Raw genomic sequence first — 20,388 nt, 5'->3', positions numbered from 1 at the left:
CCATTTCCCTGCTCTGTGCAGTTCTGTGGTTCAGCTCAGCTGTTTGTGGCACTCCTCATCCTCCTCATGCTCCTGGCTTCCCTCCTGCCGTCCCCATCTCCATGTGCCAGATTTCTGCTGGGGGAGCTTGGGAAGCAGCAGGGCCTCAGGCTCCAGCCACCCTTCTGGGCTGAGATCAGAGGTTTTGTGGTTTTTCAGACTGTGAACTGAGCAGGGGCTGCCCAGGCACAGCACAGGAGGGCTGGGATAGGGGAGCTCCCACAGCCACATGGGAAAGCAGGAAGGAAATCACTCCAGTGCAAAATTCACCCCATATCAAAGAGGGGGAGCTGGAGGGGCAGCACAGCTCACACTAAGCCTGGATTTAGGATGGATCAGTTTGCCAGCAGCTGACTCCTCTATAATTAGACAGCAGCAGTGGAACAGGAGCCAGCTCAGAGCACAGAGCTCCATCTCCCCATGCACAGGCACAGCATTCCACATGACCCCCGGATGTGTAAACAGCCGCAGGAGGGATGGGCTGTGTCTCCTCACCCATGGGGACACGAGGAATGCAAAGTGCTGCCTCTCCTGCAGGCCCCCAGGCTGCCCCCAGGAGAAGATGTGGCCCCAGCAGATGAATCCCACTGGGATGCAGGCTGGGTGGCTTAGCAGCATCTTGTCCCACGTCACTCCAGGGGCTGGAAGGAGCTGCAGCCCTGCTGGCTTCAGGCCCTGTGAGATGGGAGCCCACACATGCCTGGTGCCCCTGGTCTGTGGCTCCCGAGCTCCTGTGTGACCTGGGGAACTCTGTGTCTGCTTGCAAAGGTGCCACAGCTCTGGGCTGTGCCCTCTTCCCACCTCTGCCATCATCTCACACGGGAGCTGAGAGGGAAAAGGGATGGCTGGCAGTTGTGTGTGAGGCTCCAGGCTTTTATCTTGGACGTGGCTCCCAACAGATGTGGAGTGAGCAATGTCTGTAAGGCAGCAGCTCAGCTTTGCTGCACCGAGATTAAAGGATTTAATAATCTGCTAGCAAGATGTAATTGAAAAAGGCAGAGCTCTGGCTGTGCAGCACTCAGCTGAGGCACTAGGGCATTCCCACGCTCCTGAGATCCCTCCAAACCTTCCAGCAAGCACAGCAAATCCCAGTGTGTGTGGGGCAGGCCCTGTTCTCCACAGATCCAGGGACTAACACTTCATCTTCCTTCGTAGGTAACTATTGATTTGTCAGAAATGAGCTGCCAGGGAGCTTTTCCCTCTGTACCTTGAGCTGCTCCAGAAAGGATAAGGAGCTCAAAGTGGCACTGCCTCCGTGCTGGGTACATCTGGATGTGGCACGTGGGGACAGGGGTGGGAACTGTTGGATTTGATGGTCTCAAGGGCTTTTCCAACACCAGTGATTCTGTAATCCCAGCACTGGGTACTGAGGGGAGCAGAGCTGCCCTTGCTGGAGGTCAAAGCCTCATTCAGCAGCAGTGGGGATCCATCCATCCATCCATCCATCACCACTCCTCAGTCCCTTGTTCCATTCCTGCTTCACTCGCTGGTTCCTATTGCAGGAAACAAGGCTGTGACTGGCTCTGCAAAGCACTGACAACAATGCTGGGCTTCTTCCCCCACTGGGGGAACCAGGGCCCAGTAAAGCAAGTGCTGTCATGGCCACAGGGCAGGGATTTTTGGCTGCAGGCACCAGGGCTGAAGCTCTGGAGAGGGAAGGCTATCCTGGAGGGGCAGAGGCATGGGAAGATGGAGGTCCTCAGGCATTGCAGCTGGGAAGGAGCCCCTTCAGGTGCACTGGGGTGCTGAGGTGCCCTGGGCAGGGAGCTCCTGGATCATCCAGGTGAGCTGGCAGAGCCCAGCCCTGTGCCCTGTGCTGGCCAAGCTGAGGTGACTGTGCAGAAATCAGAGCCGTGCCTGGCCCACAGAGCTGCTGCCAAAGGCACTGGGCTCTGTGTGCCCTTTGTGTCCTCCCTGTCACCTGGAAGTGCTGACTGAGTCCTTCTCCTCCCAACAGGCTGGCAGGAACAGAAACTGGGGGGAGTCCCTGTTTCAGGAACATGGAGCTGCCTTTCTTGTTCCCCTCATATCTCCCTGCCTGGGAAAGGGGTGAGGGAAGGAGGTGAATTCCAAGGTGGTGACAGCCTGACCCTGCTGGCAGCAGTGCTAGGAGCTGCTCCAAACACCAACCTGTCCTGCCACTGCCCAAACAGCCTTGGCAGGAGCCCCCTGGTGTGGCTGTGGGGGTCAGCTGGAGGCAGGAGGGTGGCTGGAGGCGTGGTGAGACCCAGCACCACATTTGCAAAAGAGACTATCTCCGTGGGGGACCCTTCTTGCTGCGCTGTCATTTCCTCTGCTGAGGAATTCAACATTCTGACAAAGGTTATTTCTTACATTGGGCTTCCCTGGGGCATCTCAAAAAATTCACCAGAGCTGAAAAGGAGCTCAGCCTGGAGAAAAGGAGGCTCAGGGGGGACCTTGTGGCTCTGCACAACTCCCTGACAGGAGGGGACAGCCAGGGGGGATCGGGCTCTGCTCCCAGGGAACAGGGACAGGACAAAGAGAAATGGCCTCAGGCTGGACCAGGACAGGCTCAGGTTGGACATCAGGAGGAATTTGTGCATGGAAAGGGTGGTCAGGCCTTGGCAGGGGCTGCCCAGGGAGGTTTGGAGTGCCCATCCCTGCAGGTATCCAGGGAATTCCTGGATGTGGCACTGAGAGCCCTGGGCTGGGGACAAGGTGGGGCTTGGGCACAGCCTGGACTGGAGGCTCTGGGAGGGATTTTCCAGCCTCAGGGATGCTGTGAAAAGGTTCCCTGCAGGTTGTGTCCCTCCCAGGCCCAGCTCTGACACAGGGCTGGGTGTATTTGGTGTTTTGGCTTCCCACCCTCCTGGGTGTGCAGGCTGCTGTCCCTGCTGGCAGTGGGGCCCTGGCCTGTGTCCCTGTCCCCTGAGCCCCGGCAGTGGCTCTGCTGCAGCGCTGACACAGCACACACAGGGGGTTATTTTTAGCTCTTTGCTCGAGCAGCGCACAAACACTTCCTCTGTGACTGAGAAGAGAGAAGGGGAGAGCTCCAGTGCCCGTGGGGAGCTCCGTGGCACAGGCACTGCCATGAGCCCAGCTGGGAACCACGCTCCAGGGGGCTCCAGGCACATTTTGTCAGCTCTGGAGGTTCACACCCTTGTTTGCAAGAACCTTCTGTCCTACGCAGCTTGCTCATGGACTTCAACATTTCAAGGAAGGTTATCTTTGGGATCCTGGAGAGGACATGGTGCCACACAGAATCCCAGATTTCCTGAGGTTGGAAAAACCCTCCCAGAGCCTCCAGTCCAAGCTGTGCCCAATCCCCACCTTGTCACCAGCCCAAAGCACTGAGTGCCATATCCAGGCCTTCCTTGGACACCCCCAGACACTCCAAACCTCCCTGGGCAGCCCCTGCCAAGGCCTGACCGCCCTTTCCATGCAGAAATTCCTCATGAGAACCTCACACATCCCTCTGCAAGCAAGACAAAATGTTTTCTGTCTGCTGTGTAAGGCTGGCTCTTGTGTCAAATTGTTAAATGTTATCCCATGAGGGAAGCAATCCCTCAGGACATGCCTGGCCAAGGACAAAGACACCTTTGGTCTTGGTGGCTCAGTCAGGAGACCATTGCTGCAGGACTGGGAGACCTGGAGATATCCAGGCAGAGATGGAACAGCACCCACATCCTTCCCAGGATCTTCTGTCCTGATCCCCAGGGGACACTGATCTGTGAGGAGGAGAAATTACCAAATTAGGACTAATGAGGTGTAAAGGGAGAGCCAGCAGGACCTGGCAGCCTCTTCCTGGGCTTTGCAGGGGCAGCTGAGCAGCAGGAATTGCAACAGCTCTGCTGGAGAGCTGTGAATCACCAGCCAGTTGTGCAACAGGAGCAGAGCAGTGACACAGTGGGCCTGCTGGTTACTCACTCCCAGCCTCACAGAGCAGGACCCAGCCCGTGGGGATGGAAGGGCCTTTGTCATCCCAGGGCCACTGGGAACAAGCTGCTCTGTGTTCTCCAGCTCCTCCCCCAGCCAAGGCAGGGCTGGGGGCTCTGCTGCTAGGCATGGGCACAGGCCAGGACATCTGAGGAGGTTCTGGGACCACCATTCCATGAAGGATGAGCTCCCACAGAGCACAGACCCTCCCAGTCCCGGGACACCTCCAGCTCCCCCTGCTTTGTGAGTGTCTGGAACCCAAACTTGTGTAAGGACAAGAGCCCCAAGGGAGCTGTTAAACAGCCCCAGATGCTCAGGGCATCTGAGGAGGAACAGAAAAGGTTGAACTTGCTCCACCTGCTGCCCTACAATGCTGTCCTCTTAGCAGGGGTGTCCACAGCATGTTCTGTGCTCCAAGCACCCTGGACACCAGAGCAGGAGCTCTGAACTCCAGATACCCCTCTGTTTGGTTTTTTTTTTTTTTTCCCTGATGTCATCATCAAGGGCACGAGAACTCAAATAAATACACAGAATCACAGAATCCTTCAGGTTGGAAAAGACCTCCAGGCCAAGCTGTGCCAAATCCCCACCTTGTCACCAGCCCAGGGCACTCATTGCCACATCCAGGTCTTCCCTGGACATCTCCACCTCCCTGGGCAGCCCCTGCCAAGGCCTGACCACCTTTTCCATGCACAAATTCCCCCTGATGTCCAACCTGAGCCTGCCCTGGCCCAGCCTGAGGCCGTTTCCCCTTGTCCTGTCCCTGTTCCCTGGGAGCAGAGCCCGATCCCCCCTGGCTGTCCCCTCCTGTCAGGGAGTTGTGCAGAGCCACAAGGTCCCCCCTGAGCCTCCTTTTCTCTAGGCTGAGCCCCTTCCCAGCTCCCTCAGCCTCTCCTGGGGCTCCATTCCCTTCCCTGGACACGCTCCAGCCCCTCCAGGTCTCTCCTGTCAGGAGGGGCCCAGAGCTGCCCCCAGCACTGGAAGTGCCCCAAGCAGTGCCAGCACAGGGACAGGCACTGCCCTGGCCCTGCTGCCACAGCCCAGGGGCCAGTGGCCTCTTGGCCACCTCGGCACACCTGGGCTCGTGTCCAGCTGTGTTGTATTGGCACAACACACTCAGGGCCTTTTCCAGCCTTCCAGCCTCCCCATGAGTTGAAATAACTCATCCTGCAAACAGTGGGAAATTACAGACAGCAGAATACTTAATTATGACAGCAAATTGCAGTTGGCACTGTGCTGGTTCATACCATGGGACAGCTCAGGATTCAACGTGAGAGGAGCGTTGGGTCTGTGAAAAACCTATGGGGTGGGGTTGCACCCCATTGCAAACACAACTGACACAGGAGGTCCTTGGGCTCTTCTTGCTGGGTCAGCACCTGAGCCATCCCCTCCAGCTTATCCAGGGAATGCTCCTGGATGAGAGGCTGGAAAAGGCCCTGGCTGTGTGTGCTGGCATCTGGAAATCCACCAGTCCTAGGCTGATCCTCCAGTGTGGGCAGCAGGAAAGGGGGGGATCCTGCCCCTGTGCCCAGGTGAGAGCCCACCTGCAGAGCTGCCCCAGCCCTGGGGATTCCAACAGCACAAGGAGCTGGAGCTGCTGGAGACAGCCCAGAGGAGGCCCCGGAGCTGCTCCAGGGCTGGAGCCAGGCTGGGAGAGCTGGGGGGGCTCACCTGGAGAGGAGAAGGATCCAGGGAGAGCTCAGAGCCCCTGACAGGGTCTGAAGGGGCTCCAGGAGAGGGACGGGGACAAGGCAGGGAGGGACAGGACCCAGGGAATGGCTCCCAGTGCCAGAGGGCAGGGCTGGGTGGGATCTTGGGAATGAGGAATTGTTCCCTGGCAGGGTGGGCAGGCCCTGGCACAGGGTGCCCAGAGCAGCTGGGGCTGCCCCTGGATCCCTGGCAGTGTCCAAGACCGGGATGGACACTGGGGCTTGGAGCACCCTGGGACAGTGTCCCTGCCATGGCAGGGGTGGAATGAGATGGGTTTTGCTGTCCCTTCCCAGCCAAACCTTTGCACGATCTCGGCACTCTCCGGTTTCCCCTCAGGGCTCTCTGCCCCCTCACGCCTGCGCCGCCAGGGGGCGCCTCCTGCCCCGCCCGCGGCCGCGCTCTGCCCCCCGGTACTAACGTCACTCCAACCCCGGGGGGAGGAGGCGAGCGCAGCCAATGGGAGCGCGGGTAGCGCAGCGAGGGGGCGGGGCTTTCTCCGGTGCAAGGGCGGGGCCGGCAGCCCGCGGGTTCGCGCGTCCGTCAGTGACGTCATCACGTGGGGGTTCTGCGGACCCGCGGGGCGGGGGGGGCACCTGTGCGGGGCAGAGAGCGGGAATGGCCGAGGATTGCTTCCAAAAATCCCATCCAGCCCTTCCCTCTGGCAGTGGGAGCCATTTCCTGGGTCCTGTCCCTCCCTGCCTTGTCCCCAGTCCCTCTCAGCTCTCCTGGAGCCCCTTCAGGCCCTGCCAGGGGCTCTGAGCTCTCCCTAGATCCTTCTCCTCTCCAGGTGAGCACCCCGAGGTGTCCCAGCTTGGCTCCAACTCTGGAGCAGCTCCGGGGCCTCCTCTGGGCTCTCTCTAGCAGCTCCAGGCCCTTGTGCTGTTGGAATCCCCAGGGCTGGGGCAGCTCTGCAGGTGGGCTCTCACCTGAGCACAGGGGCAGAGGAGAAGAATCCCCCCCTTTCCTGCTTCCCACTCTGGAGGATCAGTCCAGCATACGAGCGGTTTCAGGGCTACGGCATGTCCAGCCTCTCACCCACCAACACCCCAAAGCTGCTCTCCCTGTGCTCATCCCCAGCCTGGTGGATCCGAGGGTTTGTTCCGACCCAAGTGTAGCACCAGCATTTGGTCCCGTTAAACCCCACGAGATCCTCTCTCTTGGAGCTTGTCTATCTCCGTTCATTCCCGGGCCGCGAATCCCGGCAAAAACCGCACAAAACAGACGAACTCCGGGGCCGCGCCGTGACGTCACCCGCAACAGCCGCACCGCCCCGGTGACGTCACAGCGGCGTGCGCGCGCGCCCCCGCCGGGCCTGCGCGGTGCGTGAGGCGGGGGAGGCGGCGCGCGCAGCCTCGGCAGCGCCTCTGAGGAGCCGCCGCGAGCCCCGGGGGAGAACCGGGAAGGGCCGGCGACAAGCGGGGCCCATCGAGCCGAGCAGAGCCGGGCGGAGCGCGGGGTTATGAGGGCGGGCGCCGCCGCCTCCCCGTGAGGAGCCGCGGGCGCGGGGAGCGCGCGAGGCCGCCCCGCCACAGGAAGCCATTTTGTGGGCCCCCTCCTCCTCCTCGCTCTCGTCCTCTTCCTCCTCCTCCTCGTCCTCCGCCGTCGCCGCCGCCCTCGGGAGCGGCCGGGCCCGGTGAAGGAGGCGGCGAGGAGGGGCGGCGGCGGCCGCCGCGCCCTCCCCCATGGCGAAGAAAACCTACGACCTGCTTTTCAAGCTGCTGCTGATCGGGGACTCGGGGGTCGGCAAGACCTGCGTCCTCTTCCGCTTCTCCGACGATGCCTTCAACACCACCTTCATCTCCACCATTGGTCAGTGCTTTTCCGCCCAGGGGGGGCTGCGGACCCCTCGGTTCCCACCGCCGTACCCCCGTCAGCTCCGTCCCTGTGTCATCCCCGGGGGTTCACCCTGCCCCGTTATTGTGTCACCCCCCAGGGATCCCTCTTATTATCTCCAGCCCCCAAGGGACCCCCTGTCTCACCCATCAGGAATACCCTGTGACCCCCCCCCCCCACCACCCCCAGGGACCCCCTGCCCCATGTTTGTGTCACCCCCGAGCCCCACTCCTGTATACCCCCCCAGGGACCCCCTGTGCCACCCATCAGGACTCCCCTGTGACCCCCAACAAGGGACCCCCAGCTCCGTGTCTGTGTCACCCCTAGGGACAGCTTGTGTCTCCCCCAACCCCACTCCTGTATCCCCCCCCAGGGACCCCCTGTGCCACCCATCAGGACTCCCTGTGTCCCCCCTAGGGACCCCCGGCCCTATGTCTGTGTCACCCCTAGGGACGGCCTGTGTCACCCTCTTGCCCCACTCTTGTACCCCACCAGGGACCCCCTGTGTCCCTCCAGGACCTTCCTGTGTCACCCCCCAGCCCCGTTCCTGTGTCCCCGTGCTGTCCCCTGGCCCCGGACGCAGAGCCCCGGCAGAGCCGCCCCGGTGCCGCCCGACGCCGCCTCGCCCCCGCTGCAGGGCAGGGTGGCTTCGGTTCCTCCCTCCGCGCTGGGTGACCCTGAGCGACCCTCGCTGTCCCCCCCCGCGGGGGCTGCGCTGGCAGCTCGTCCCCCGCTCCCTGTGCCAGCCGCCAGAGCCCACCTGGCCCCTTCCATCAGCGTTAATCCCCGTGCCTGCGGGCGGCAGGGCGGTGGGATCCCCGTGCCCGTGTTTGCACCGCTATCGATGTGGCTCGGAACCGATCGCGCTCGTGGGTGGGGTCTGTTTTCTCGCCCAACAAAGCTGTCCTTCCCCCCCTCAGCACCTCCTGACCAAGGTAGAGCTGCTGTGACATCATGAAAGAGGGATGTGTCTTTGCCTTTTCCGTGCAATCTGTGCCATGGGACAGGCCTGGTACCCAATATCCTTCCATTCCAGGTGTATCACAGGGCTTCTCTTGAACATCTTTTTTGCAGATGAAGAGTTCAGGTCAGCAGCTTTTCACCTTCTTGGTGACTGGCTCTGGAAATTAAGGGTAATTGCTGTCTCAGCTTTTCTTGCAGCACCCACTGGTGTAACACATACCCAGATCTGGATAAAAAAGAAAATTATTTCGAGGGGTTTGAACTGCATCTGACTTTTGTGTTTGCTATAAATCCTTTAAATCACTGGTCGTGCAGCTGAGGGAACATGGAGTGTCAGTGTAGATCTTAGTGCTGGGTGTAAGTTCACCCCTGTGCACTTCTTATCTGTGTTGAAACATCACCCAAAAATTGCACCTCGGACTATAACATGTAAAAATACTCTCTTAAGCAAGGCTTGGGAAATTTAAAGTGAAAAAAAAAAAAACCTTTGTGACAACTAAGTGTCAAGAAAATTATTTCCTAAAACCTCTCAGGGCCTCAACTTGGCATTTTGCTGAATTTTTGGGGACTCTGTGACAGTTAATGTTGTCCCTTCCCATGGCATAGCGTGGCTCTGGGAGGCCAGATGGGTTTGCTGCTGTGGCCAGGGTGTATTTTGGCACTGCTTGGCAGAGCCTTGCTGGGATCACATGACATTCCTTGCCTTTGGAGTTCGTTGGGAAGGTTTATTTCAATTCTCAAAGTTAAAAATAGTCAACGTCATAGTTAAAAAGTCAGCAGGCACAGTGGCTCCTGCTCCAACAACTCGTGCTTTTAATAATTAGTAATTTAGTAATTAGTATTAGTTGCTGGTCTAGCTGTGCAGTTTTGGGGCCTTCAAGAGGAGTATCACCAGGTTCAGTAGGAAGTGTGCACTTGCAGATTTTGGAAGTGTTTCCCACTAGTCAGACCAGTGGCTTTTGTTTCTGGAGTGCCTAAACTGGAGGGCAGAGGTGTTTTATTCCCTGAATTCTGAACTGAATGTCTAGTGATGGTAGCTGTGACAGGTTTCTGTGTTCACAGTGGAATTTGACAGGTGTTGGGATACAAATTGATTTTCTGTGTTGTGTTTTACTGCCCATAGATGCCTTGAATGTGTTGTTTCCATAGTCCTTCTGTAAGATGATGTGGAAACCTGGAGGGAAGTGTCCTGTGCAGACAATGTCAGTTGTAAGGGTGACTCTCCATCAGCACCTTGGGAAAAACAGCCCATCCCTGAGGGAGGAATCCAAACACCTGAGTTATCCAGGTCCACTCAGTTCTCTCTGCATTGTTCCCAAGCAGTGCAGCAATCTGGCTGAAAATGGGATTTCAGATTCCCCCTGGTGACAGCAGCTCTCACTCTTGCCCAGGTTGGCCCTGCAGCAGCAGTGGCAATCCAGGAACCTGGAAAGGAGCTTTCCATGGGGTCCCTGCTGTGGGAAATCCCAGCCCTGCAGCTCTGCTTGGTTTTGCAGCAGGAAGAGCAGAGTTTCAGGGAAAACCTCCCATGGAGTCTTTGACCTGTAGCAACAAGGAAATGTGGTTTCCAAAGCCCTGTGTACACAGTGGGTGACGGGAGGTGACTGGATCCTTGGCTGGGGCTCTCCTGTGTTTGAATAACCCCAGCAGCTCTGATCCCTGCCCTGGGTTTGCTCAGAGCTCTGCCAACAGCCTGGGACACATGTAAAATGTGCTGGGGTGTTGGGTGGGGGCTGGAGGCAGGGACTGGCTCATGGAATCCTGGAATGGTTTGGGTAGGAAGGGACTTCAAAGCCCACCCAGTGCCACCCCTGCCATGGCAGGGACACCTTCACTGTCCCAGGTGCTCCCAGCCCCAGTGTCCAGCCTGGCCTTGGGCACTGCCAGGGATCCAGGGACAGCCCCAGCTGCTTTGGGAATTCCATCCCAGCCCCTCCCCACCTTGCCAGGGAACAATTCCTAATTCCCAAGATCCCATCCATCCCTGCCTTCTGGCAGTGGGATCCATTCCCTGTGTCCTGTCCCTCCATTTCTTGTCCAAAGTCCCTCTGAGCTCTTTCCCTTCAAGCTTTGGAAAGCTCAGTCTTGAGTTTGTAAGGAAAAGAAGGATCTTAATGAATGTTTAAACTGGCCTCTGTCTAAGGAGGAGGCATCTGTCTAAGGGGAAAAGGTTTTAATTCTCTAAAACCAAAGGCCTGTTTACATATGTAAGGGAAGACACCCTAATAGAGCATTTCTGCTTCATGTTAGTAACTTCTGTCACTTCACATTTCATCTTTGCACATTGATCCTGCTCCATGATGGCTGCTGGCAGATAACTTACTGTCCTGTAATTTGACATACTCTCACTTTGACTTTGAGTCACTTCAATCTAATATTTCCTGCTAAAGCAGCAGTTAAGCTTCTGGATGTGCTGAGGTGCCAGCGTGAGTGATTTCATTGCCCCTTCTCAGGCACTATAAATATTCCAGATGGCATTTCTGCAAGAAATCCCAGAGTCATGGTAACCTCCCTGGGGAGGGCAGGGCCTGGGCTTCCAGCCCTGCCCTGCTGTTTGCAGGTACAGAAGGAATAAATCTTGGAAGGCTGAGTGCATCACAAACCATTTTAAATTTGAACTCTTCTTCAGTGCAAAAATCATTTTTATGGTATTTGGTTTTGAGAACTGTGGTGACTTCTCCGTTATGCTCCAGGGTCAGTGAGTGGGTGCAGCTGCCCCTCTGGCACTGGTGGTGCTCCTCCTCATTTTGGTGCTCTTCCTGCTACCAGCAGATTGTCTTTATTTTGAATGTTTAAAATGTTAGGATGAGTAACTTCCAGGCAGCATATCCCTGAGATCTCATTTTTTAATATCTCTTTATTGGCATTCAGTGTGTCAGGTTGTTGCTGGTTTGAAGTGAGCTCTGCATAAAGGATCCAGAGGAGCTGTGCCCACTTTGTGGAGCTCCTGGGAGGTCCAGCCTTTGGCACCTGGGGACAGGTAGGGAGGGAGGCTCTTCTGGCCAGGATGGCTGCTGAAAGGTTTGAATGCCAGAACTGAGCCTAAGCATGTAATCACTGTTGTCTGACTAAGTCCAATGCAAATGAAGATGAGTCACAAAAAATGTTTTCCCATGAAATCTCTAGTAACAGCTCAGGAGAACAAAGGGTGTGTGAGTATTGGGAGATTCCCCCCAGTGCTCCTGATGGAGGTAAAACTTGCCTGGATCTTTATCCCTCCTGGAGGTGCAGCTGTATTTTGTGTTCCTGAGCTTTACTCACCTGGGTGCAGGTCTACAAATCCAGAGATAAAAACCAGTGATTTTTGAGGTTTGTTTTATTTTGAACACAACCAAAGCTGTGCTAGGAGCATGCAAAACTGATATTTTAAATATGAAAGTATAGGAAAGCTATTTGGATAAAAAATTATTTTTAAATTATTTATTTTGTCTTTATTAGAATTGGGTTTGAGTTAGAACTGCTTGCTTTGAAATTGCTTCATGTTGGCACATTGGAGCACTGAAGTTTTTAAAAATTGGTCCTCAAGAGTCCTTTAGTAATAAATCCAAGTTTGTTTGTGCATCCTGGGAGGATTGTGATTTATTAATGTTGGAAGGAAGGATCCCCAGGTAGAGAATGGAGAAAAACTTGCCAAATTTTGGGAAGCAAGGGATGTTTTGAGTGGTAAAGATGCTGTTGCTGTGCAGGGGATGCAATGAAGTTTGAAAAACAAGTAGTTTCAGGATTCAAACAAAGAAGGGGTTGCTACACCAGTGGGAAGTATTGGCTGTTCCCAGAAGTTGTGGCTGTCCCATCCCTGGCAGTGTTCAGGCCAGGCTGGACAGGACTTGGAGTATCATGGTTTAGTGGAAGATCTCTGCTCATGGCAAGAGGTGAAATGGGATCAACTTCAAGGTCCCTTCTGAGCCAAACCATTCCATAATTCCATCATTATATCCCTTTTTTGTATCCTGCCTACAGGAGCAGCAGCAGCTGTGAGTTGTGTTCATGTGCCCAGGCTGTGGCCTCAGTCTGTTTCTGACTCCTGGCGTGGAGCAGGTGAATTAGACAAGGAAAAATCCCAATAAATCCTGGCCCAGCAAAGCCCCCTTGATCCCAACTCCTGCTCAGTCATTTCTGTGACCTGAACCCATGTGGCAGCAGGAAAGGCCTAAGTCATTTCCACTTGGAGGTGGCTGTGCTGCAGAACTGGCTGCCAGGGGAAATTTTGGAGGGGAAAAGATGGGTGGGTTCAGAATGAAAGTAGAAAATGGAAGTGGATCTGTAGGTAGGCATTGGATGCAGTGCTCTGGATGCAGGCTGGAGCTCAGGAATCCCCTGGGCTCTGGGCTGCTGGAGGTTGGACAAGCATTGTTTGCCCTGGAGGGGGGTTGTCCTCTCCTCTGTCTGCTGGGACACCAAGGGGAAGGGTTGCAGAGCCAGCTAGACTCGTGTGATATTGTACAAAAAGAGTGGTTTGGTTTTGGTTTTCTTTAGTAGGGCTTTTTGGGGCTTTTGTGTGTGAGTGTTTGGGGATTTTTTTCTCATCTAGGGCAGTGAATAATGAGCAGCAGTTTTGCACACGCCTCACAGAGCTGATGAGAAGCTGGGGATGGCTGTGGTGAGGAGCTGAGGAACTGAGCTGGCTGGAAACTTCTTTGTGTAACGTGGCTGTTTTTTCAGCTGAGCTGGATCAGCTCCCTGATGGGGCTCCTCACGTTACCCTCCAAATCTGTGCTGGTGGAGTGATAGGGCAGCAGGGGACATAGAAACAGCAGAGGAGGTGGTGCTTGTACTCAGAATTCCAGGGTCATTGAGGCTGGAAAATCCCTCCCAGCCCATCGAGTCCAACCTGTGACCAGTCCCCACCTTGTCCCCAGCCCAGGGCACTCAGTGCCACATCGAGGCCTTCCTTGGACACTTGCAGGGATGGGCACTGAAACCTCCCTGGGCAGCCCCTGCCAAGGCCTGACCACCCTTTCCATGCAGAAATTCCTCCTGGTGTCCAACCTGAGCCTGCCCTGGCCCAGCCTGAGGCCACTTCCCCTTGTCCTGTCCCTGTCCCCTGGCAGCAGAGCCCAACCCCTGGGTCCCCTCCTGTCAGGGAGTTGTGCAGAGCCACAAGGTCCCTCCTGAGCCTCCTTTTCTCTAGGCTGAGCTCCTTCCCAGCTCCCTCAGCCTCTCCTGGGGCTCCATTCCCTTCCCTGGACACGCTCCAGCCCCTCCAGGTGTCTCCTGTCAGGAGGGGCCCAGAGCTGCCCCCAACACAGGGGACAGGCACTGTCCTGGTCCTGAGGGGTTCCCCATGAAAATTCACTTTCTGGTTGCAGTTCCACATTAACAGACCTGTTGGCAGCTGTTCCAATGCCTGGCCTTCGCTGCTCCCTGCCCCAGTATGAAACAAACCCCAAACTGGGCTCGCTCCTCTCCTGCTGCTGGTGCCTCGGGCAGAGCCAGTCAGGGAAGGACGTGAACACTGCAGAGCTGCTTCCTTGGGCTCAGCCCTGTGCTGGCAGCCCTGCTGCTCCCCTGTCCTTGCTCTGACATGTTGGTGATGTGCAGCTGAAACTCAGGGGCAGCTGCTCCCCAAATGTGCTGAGCACGATCAGGAGCCCTGCAGAGTGCCCAGGTTGGCTGCTCCAGTTAAGCCAGCTCTGTTTCCAGGAGGGGACTGAGCTGTCACTTCAGCAGTGACAGAGATGAAGAGTTGGAAGTCACTGATATTTTCTGGGGTAATGTGTGTACAGATTTGGAGCACAGGCTTCGTGATCTGTGGGCTGCTTGTGAATTTTCAGAGGCCAAACAAAATGTCTGTTGGTGTTGGTAGAAACTTGTTCATGAACGCCTAAGCAGGAACACAGCCTTTGTTTAAGTAGCCAATGATTAGTCTTTAGTGCCTTGTTGAGTGATAAACACAACTGGGAGGTGCAGAGAAGTGATTTCCTCTTGACTCCTTGGTTTCTGTCTTTTGAAAGAAAATCTTTTACGCTCTTGCAGAAGATTTTCTTCCCTGTGAGGGTGGGCAGGCCCTGGCACAGGTTGCCCAGAGAAGCTGTGGCTGCCCCTGCATCCTTGGAGCTGTCCAAGGGATTTGCAGCACCCTGGGATAGTGGAAGGAGTTCCTGCACATAGCAGGATGTGAAATGGGATGAGCTTTAAGGTCCCTTCCCACCCAAACCATCCTGTGATTCACCAATTCTCTTTATCCTCAGAAAGCACTTGATCTTTTCCACTCTTCAAGTCAATACTGATATTTAATTAGGGCATTGATTGAGAGCCTATTGATGAAAACCTCATCAGGGGATAGGAAGAATCAACCCTGACTTGAAGAGTTGAGGCAGATGTTGCTGCCTGTAGTCCAGCAGTGCTGCCTGGCAGGGGTTTTTGCCGTGGCAGGCCCTGCTCCTTGTCCCTGCAGCCCTGCAGCAGGGCGTGGGCTCTCCCCACCCTGGGTACCCACAGCTTGCTCCCTGCTCCTCCCTGGAGCACGGAAAGCCAGCATGTCCCTGCTTGTTGGTGAGCTGGAGAGCCTCAGGAAGGATGGTGGCTGGGAGAGGGCTGCTCTGCCAGCAAAATTCATCCCACTTGGGCTTGAGAAGTGCCCAGACAGGACTCAAGAGCAGAGCAGGTTGCACAGATTCTCCAACAGTGGCAGCCTGTTGTGCCATCAAAAAGTCATGGAGCAAAAAGTAGAGAAGGATTTCAGCCTTGGTTTGTGTAACTCTTGCAAGGGGGTAAGGTGCTTGAGAAATACTTTGTGAAGAACCAGCTTGGCAAATTCCTGGTGCTGAGGGAATTCCCTGTCTGGCCCTGGAGAGCAGGGAAGAGACCAGAGCTGCTCTTGCAAGTTGTCTTGAACGTCTGGTGTGTCGGTGCAGCTCAGCTGTGTGGGTTTTCCTCTCTGCGTGGGTTTGACTACAAGTCTTGTGTGGGTTTAACTAAAGTCTCTGCATGTTTTGGTTCTGTTCTGGAGCTAAAACAACTCCAGGCTTTCTCTCCCACTGGGATTGTGACTGTTCCCTGTAACCTGGAGGAGCACTCGTTTGTGTCTTGCATTTCCAAAATTGGACTTAGTGCTCCCAGAGAGACACCTGCTTTCTTCAGGGCCAATGGGTATGGAATTTCTATAGTTAGATCCATACCTGTGCAGCTTTTTCCTCAAGGATGCTTCTCAAACTGGTGTGCTTTCATGTTTGGATCCACTGAAGATGTTGTTGGAGCAGGAGGAGTGCTGGAAATGGCCTCTTCCCAAAACCATGCTGCTGTGTGTGCTGGGAATTCCTTTGGTCCTGGAGGGACCAGAGGGATCAGCACCATGCTTGGGGAGGCTGTCCTGGCCTGAGATCTGAGCTTCAGAACCCTTAAAAGCCTGGTTCCAAAGGTGGGTGGTGCTCTGCTGAGTTCAGGTGTCATCTCAGCGTGTCCAGGTGGTGGCTGACCTGGGCTGAGGGTATGGTACCAGCCACTGGATTTATGGAAGGTTCTGGAAGGCTGGGCTTTATCATGGCTCATCTGCACCTCATGAGAGCAAACTCTTGCCTGATTCCTGACAACATTCCCTGAATGGGCTGTACCTGGTCCCAAATGAGTTATTCTGCCCCTGAGATGGTTGTGTCTTAAGTGGGCCTCACCAGCATTGTAATCTTCTACACTAAAGGTGATTTTACATTTCCCTTCAGGTGCTCACTTACTGTCTTTGGGCTCCTGGAAGTAGGAACTCACCTATTGGTGTCTGAGATATTTATGTGCCAGGTGTCATCTCCTGCCCTTCCACCCAGGCCATGGTACCTGCTCTTCCTCACCACCAAATCCCCTGGCAGGTGACTTCCCTGAGGGCAGGAGATGACACCTGGCATCCAGTGAGGGCACTGCTTCAGCTGCACTTTCATTCCTGCAGATCTGTAATAAATGCCTGAACTCAGGTCATTGGAATGCTGGTAGCAGTACCTAGAAATTTCCAGTTCCTCAGGTAGCAGCATTGATGTCACACCTTCCAAGGCTTGCTGCAGGCTGTGTCTCATCCCTTCTCTCCTCTCCCTTCTCCAAGTGGGATTAGAGGCTCCTTAGAAGCTGAGCTGTCACCTCCAGCCCTGTGCCAGGATGTGTGTGTGCCTCTGTCACTCGAGAGGGGACTCAGATGTGGAGCCTCAGCACAGCTGTCTGATTGCTGGTTAAAGGAGTCCCTCCAACACTCCTGATTCCTTGAGTGTGCTGGGAAGGGCTTTCATCTCCAGGGAACTTTTTTGATCTTCCCAATAAGCAACAAAGTCACTTAGTTAGTTATTTTAGCTACACAAATCTCTGGCAAAAGCAAAGGCAAATCCTGTCTAGTTCTTTGGGATTTGTGCTTCCTGTGGGTCTGTCTAGGACAGCATAGAACAGGAATGTGAGTTCTGTAGAAGTCTGCTGTGTCTCATTCCTGTTTCAGTGAGCAGAAATGCTGGGTGTTCCTTCAGAGGGGCTCAGAAACCTGCAACAGCATTAGGCTGACAATGGCAGCCAGCTGAGGTGGCCATGTGCCGCAGGGCTGTGTCCCCAGCCTCAGGGATGTGTCCCCAGCCTCAGGGCTGTGTCCCCAGCCTCAGGGATGTGTCCCAGTGTGCTTGAGACCTTGACCCAGCCCGAGAACAGGAGATGGGGCTGCCTGGGTTTGGGTCATGGGATGACAGAATGGATTGGGTTGGAAGGAACGTTTAATATGTTCCTTACTCGACCCCCTGCCATGGGCAGGGACACCTTCCAGGTTGTTCCAAGTTCCAGTCCAGCATGGGCTGTGTCAGAGAACAACACCAGGATTTGCAGGAAAAGAGCTGAGGTTGCAGCAGAGCTCTGCCAGCGGCTGGAGCAGCAGTCCCACAGGCCCCAGGGTGCCAAACCACAGCACTGACAGTCCTTGTGTCACCTCTGGCAGCTGCTAGGTGACAACACCTGCACTTGCTCAGAGCAAGATTTCCCACACTACCTCTGTCACCTACTCATTCTGCCTCTCACCCACCTGCAGGGTTAGAAGCTCTTTCAAAGCTGGTGGCCACATTAGATGCTCTGAGGATCATAAGGAGACCTCATCCAGCAGGAATCTCCCCTGACTGCAGGGCTTTTGGTGGGATCCAGAGCAGCTCTGACACACTGGGAAATGGGATCCCCTTCTCAGGTCCTGTCCTGGCACCCAGGACCAGCAGCCAGGCAGAGGCAGCCTGTGGAGCACAGACTCTGTGGTTGTCACCTCACAGCAGGGCTGTTGTCATTTGGGCTCTCTGGGGTCTCTCATTGCCCCAAGGACAGCAGTGGCAGCACCTCTCTGCATTTCTGTTCCAGTCACACACCACCTGCAGCACAGCTTTTCCCCAACACCCAGATCAAGTTTTCCCTGTTATGATCAATGTCAACCTCCTTTTGTCCCCAGCACCAGTGGGGCCACCCAGAACCCAGGGCCTAAAGGGGCTCCAGGAGAGCTGCAGAGGGACTGGGGACAAGGCATGGAGGGACAGGACCCAGGGAATGGCTTCCACTGCCAGAGGGCAGGGCTGGATGGGATCTTGGGAATTAGGAATTGTTGTACCTTGGCACAGGTGCCCAGAGCAGCTGTGACTGCCCCTGGATCCCTGGCAGTGCCCAGAGCCAGGCCAGACATTGGGACACCCTGGGACAGTGGGAGGTGTCCCTGCCATGGCAGGGGTGGCACTGGGTGAGCTTTGGTGTCCCTTCCAACCTAAACCATTCTGGGATCCTGTGAACCTTCTTGCAGAATGCAGCAAACTGAAAAATCCAAACGAGTCTCACAGCTCCAGTGCTGCCTCAGGAGGTGCCAGTGCTCTGGGTAGCAAGAAATGTTGGTTCTGGGTGTGTCGTGTGACATTCTTCCAGTTGTTTCCACATTTTCAAAGGCACATTATTCCTGTTTCTCAGGCTTTTTCTGTGAGTTCAGTTAGACTGTTGCAGTATCAATAACAGCTCAAAAGGATGATAAAACTCTCTGATAAATGTGATGCTTCAGGGCAATATCATAACAATGGGCCTTTATTTCGAGGTTTTTCCCTGCTGATGAACTGGAGAGCTCTGCCACTCATCTTGCTTGCTGGAGAACTTAGAGCTTGGTTGGAAACATCTGGTGTTCCAATACTTGACCTCCTCCAAGTGCTGGGAGCTGGAGGATCTGTCCTGGTCACACTGCCCATGACCCTGATGTGTAGGAATTGCCTTACAGACTCCTAAACTTGGTGTAAGCAATGATCAGAACCTGCTGCCACACTCTTGATTGATGCTGAGGGGTTAATAAATGAAATTTTCTGATGTGTGAGTAACACCCCCAGCGATGTGGCAGCTGCTCATGAACACCTGTTGGAGTATTTGAACATCCTGCAGGAGCCCTGGAGCCTGGGGAGGGAACAGGTGTGTCCCTAATCAGCCATTCCCTGTTGGAAATGTCACCCAGCAAGGGCTGGCTCCCAGCCTGTCCCCAGCCCTTTGTAAGCAGGAATGATGTGAGGTCACATGTGGGGTGGCAGTGCCGGTGCCAGCAGTGACAGAACTCTGCTCTGGGCAGCTTGGCTTGGGACACTCAGAAATAATGGGATTGTTTTGTGTTTGTAAGAACACAAACAGGTTTTCCAGCAGTGAATTGTCACATGGGTCCTTTTGGAGCAATCTGGTCCAGGGAAAAGTGTCCCTGCCCATGGAACAAGTTGAGCTGGAAGATCTTCCCAACCCAAACCCTTCTGGGATTCAGTGGTCCCATGGCAGTGAATTGAGTGGCTGAATCCTTTAATGACCTCCCCAGCACAGCACCTTCCTCTTTGGTAAAGCTGATGCTTTTCTGAATGAATTCACATTATCTGTCTTGTCCATCTGCTGAGTATAAATTAGCCAGGAGAAGTGTTAACTTGAATTTTATTTTTATGTAATTTGAGGGCAAAATTACCATTGCAGCAAGTAGTGACAAATTCTGTGTTTCATAAATAGCAGTCTTTGTGAAAGCAGATTCATACCAGTGCTGTATTTATTTCCTAGCTAACAAATATAGCTTAAGTAGGGTGAGACATGCATGAAAACTGATTTAATTGGCTGTAATTGAACTTGAACATATTTAATTCATGTCCTTGGTGGTTTAGAGTAGAATTCCAATTGCAGACTGGGCTGTCTGGAGTCCAGACTTTTCCCTGCTGTGATTTTGGGTGTGGGACCTGATGGGCTCCTGACAGTGGGATTCATGAGGAGATGCAGCTGCTTCATGTGATGTCCTCCCTAAAAATAGGGGCTGGTAAAGGCCTGGACCAGAGTTAATTGAGTATATTTGAAAATGAAAGATGTAATGGCAGGCAATTAAATCAGCCCTCAAACCTGGAATTAACTGACACTGAGCAGACTTTCCTGCTGCATGGGAGCAGCTCTGAAGGAAGTTCTTTTTCTTGCTAGAGCTTCATTTCCTTTTTTTTCTTCCCTTAGTACCTTATGAATAAAAACCTTATTGTCTCTCTTGTCTCTTGGTATGCATAAAACATCACTAAAATAGTTCCTTTGTTCATTTTCTTTTGTTTTGTTTGTGGGAGCCTTGTGTAAGGTTTAGCTGCTGGAATAACAAAATTATCAAATTTCTTTTTTCTGGAAGAAATAACTGCTTGTGTTGAAGCTGTGGTTGGGGGACCTTAGTGACAGTGTAGGTGGTGTCAGCAGGAACCTGGAGCCTTCTTTCTGCACAGAGATTGTTTTTACACATAGATTTGAGCTGTGCTTTCATGTGACTTCTGAAACTCCTGCCCTGGGGGGAGTGTGGCTAAGTCAGACCTCCCTGGACAAAAGTTGCACTGATGTTTGTGAGCTGAGGGCAGCTGGGGAGGAGAGGATGAGGAGGTTCCATGGCTTCAGAAATGGCCTCAGTCCCTGTGTGTGAGCAGTCACTGCCCCACACTGATGGTGCACACAGATATTTCCAAGGTGGGTGCCAGAGGAGGGTGCCAGGCTCTGCTCAGT

The 20,388-nt window shown here is 54.4% G+C and overlaps 1 protein-coding gene across 2 annotated transcripts in view; it reads left to right on the top strand.

The window, feature by feature from the left end:
• The first annotated feature begins 6,975 nt into the window (after window positions 1–6,975).
• RAB10 (RAB10, member RAS oncogene family) overlaps window positions 6,976–20,388 on the top strand; it is a 112,382-nt gene continuing 98,969 nt past the window's right edge. The window contains exon 1 of one of the 2 annotated variants that reach the window (XM_050972843.1): window positions 6,976–7,455. In XM_050972843.1, coding sequence (XP_050828800.1) covers window positions 7,329–7,455 — 127 coding nt within the window. In that variant the 5' untranslated portion in view covers window positions 6,976–7,328. The remainder of the gene's footprint in view (window positions 7,456–20,388) is intronic. The other variant, XM_050972842.1, reaches the window with a different exon arrangement.

This window comes from Serinus canaria, chromosome 3 (genome assembly GCF_022539315.1).
Source record: "Serinus canaria isolate serCan28SL12 chromosome 3, serCan2020, whole genome shotgun sequence".
Lineage (NCBI taxonomy): Eukaryota > Metazoa > Chordata > Aves > Passeriformes > Fringillidae > Serinus > Serinus canaria.
Note: the sequence above shows the minus strand (reverse complement) of the source record. Positions and strands in the feature narration are given on the sequence as shown.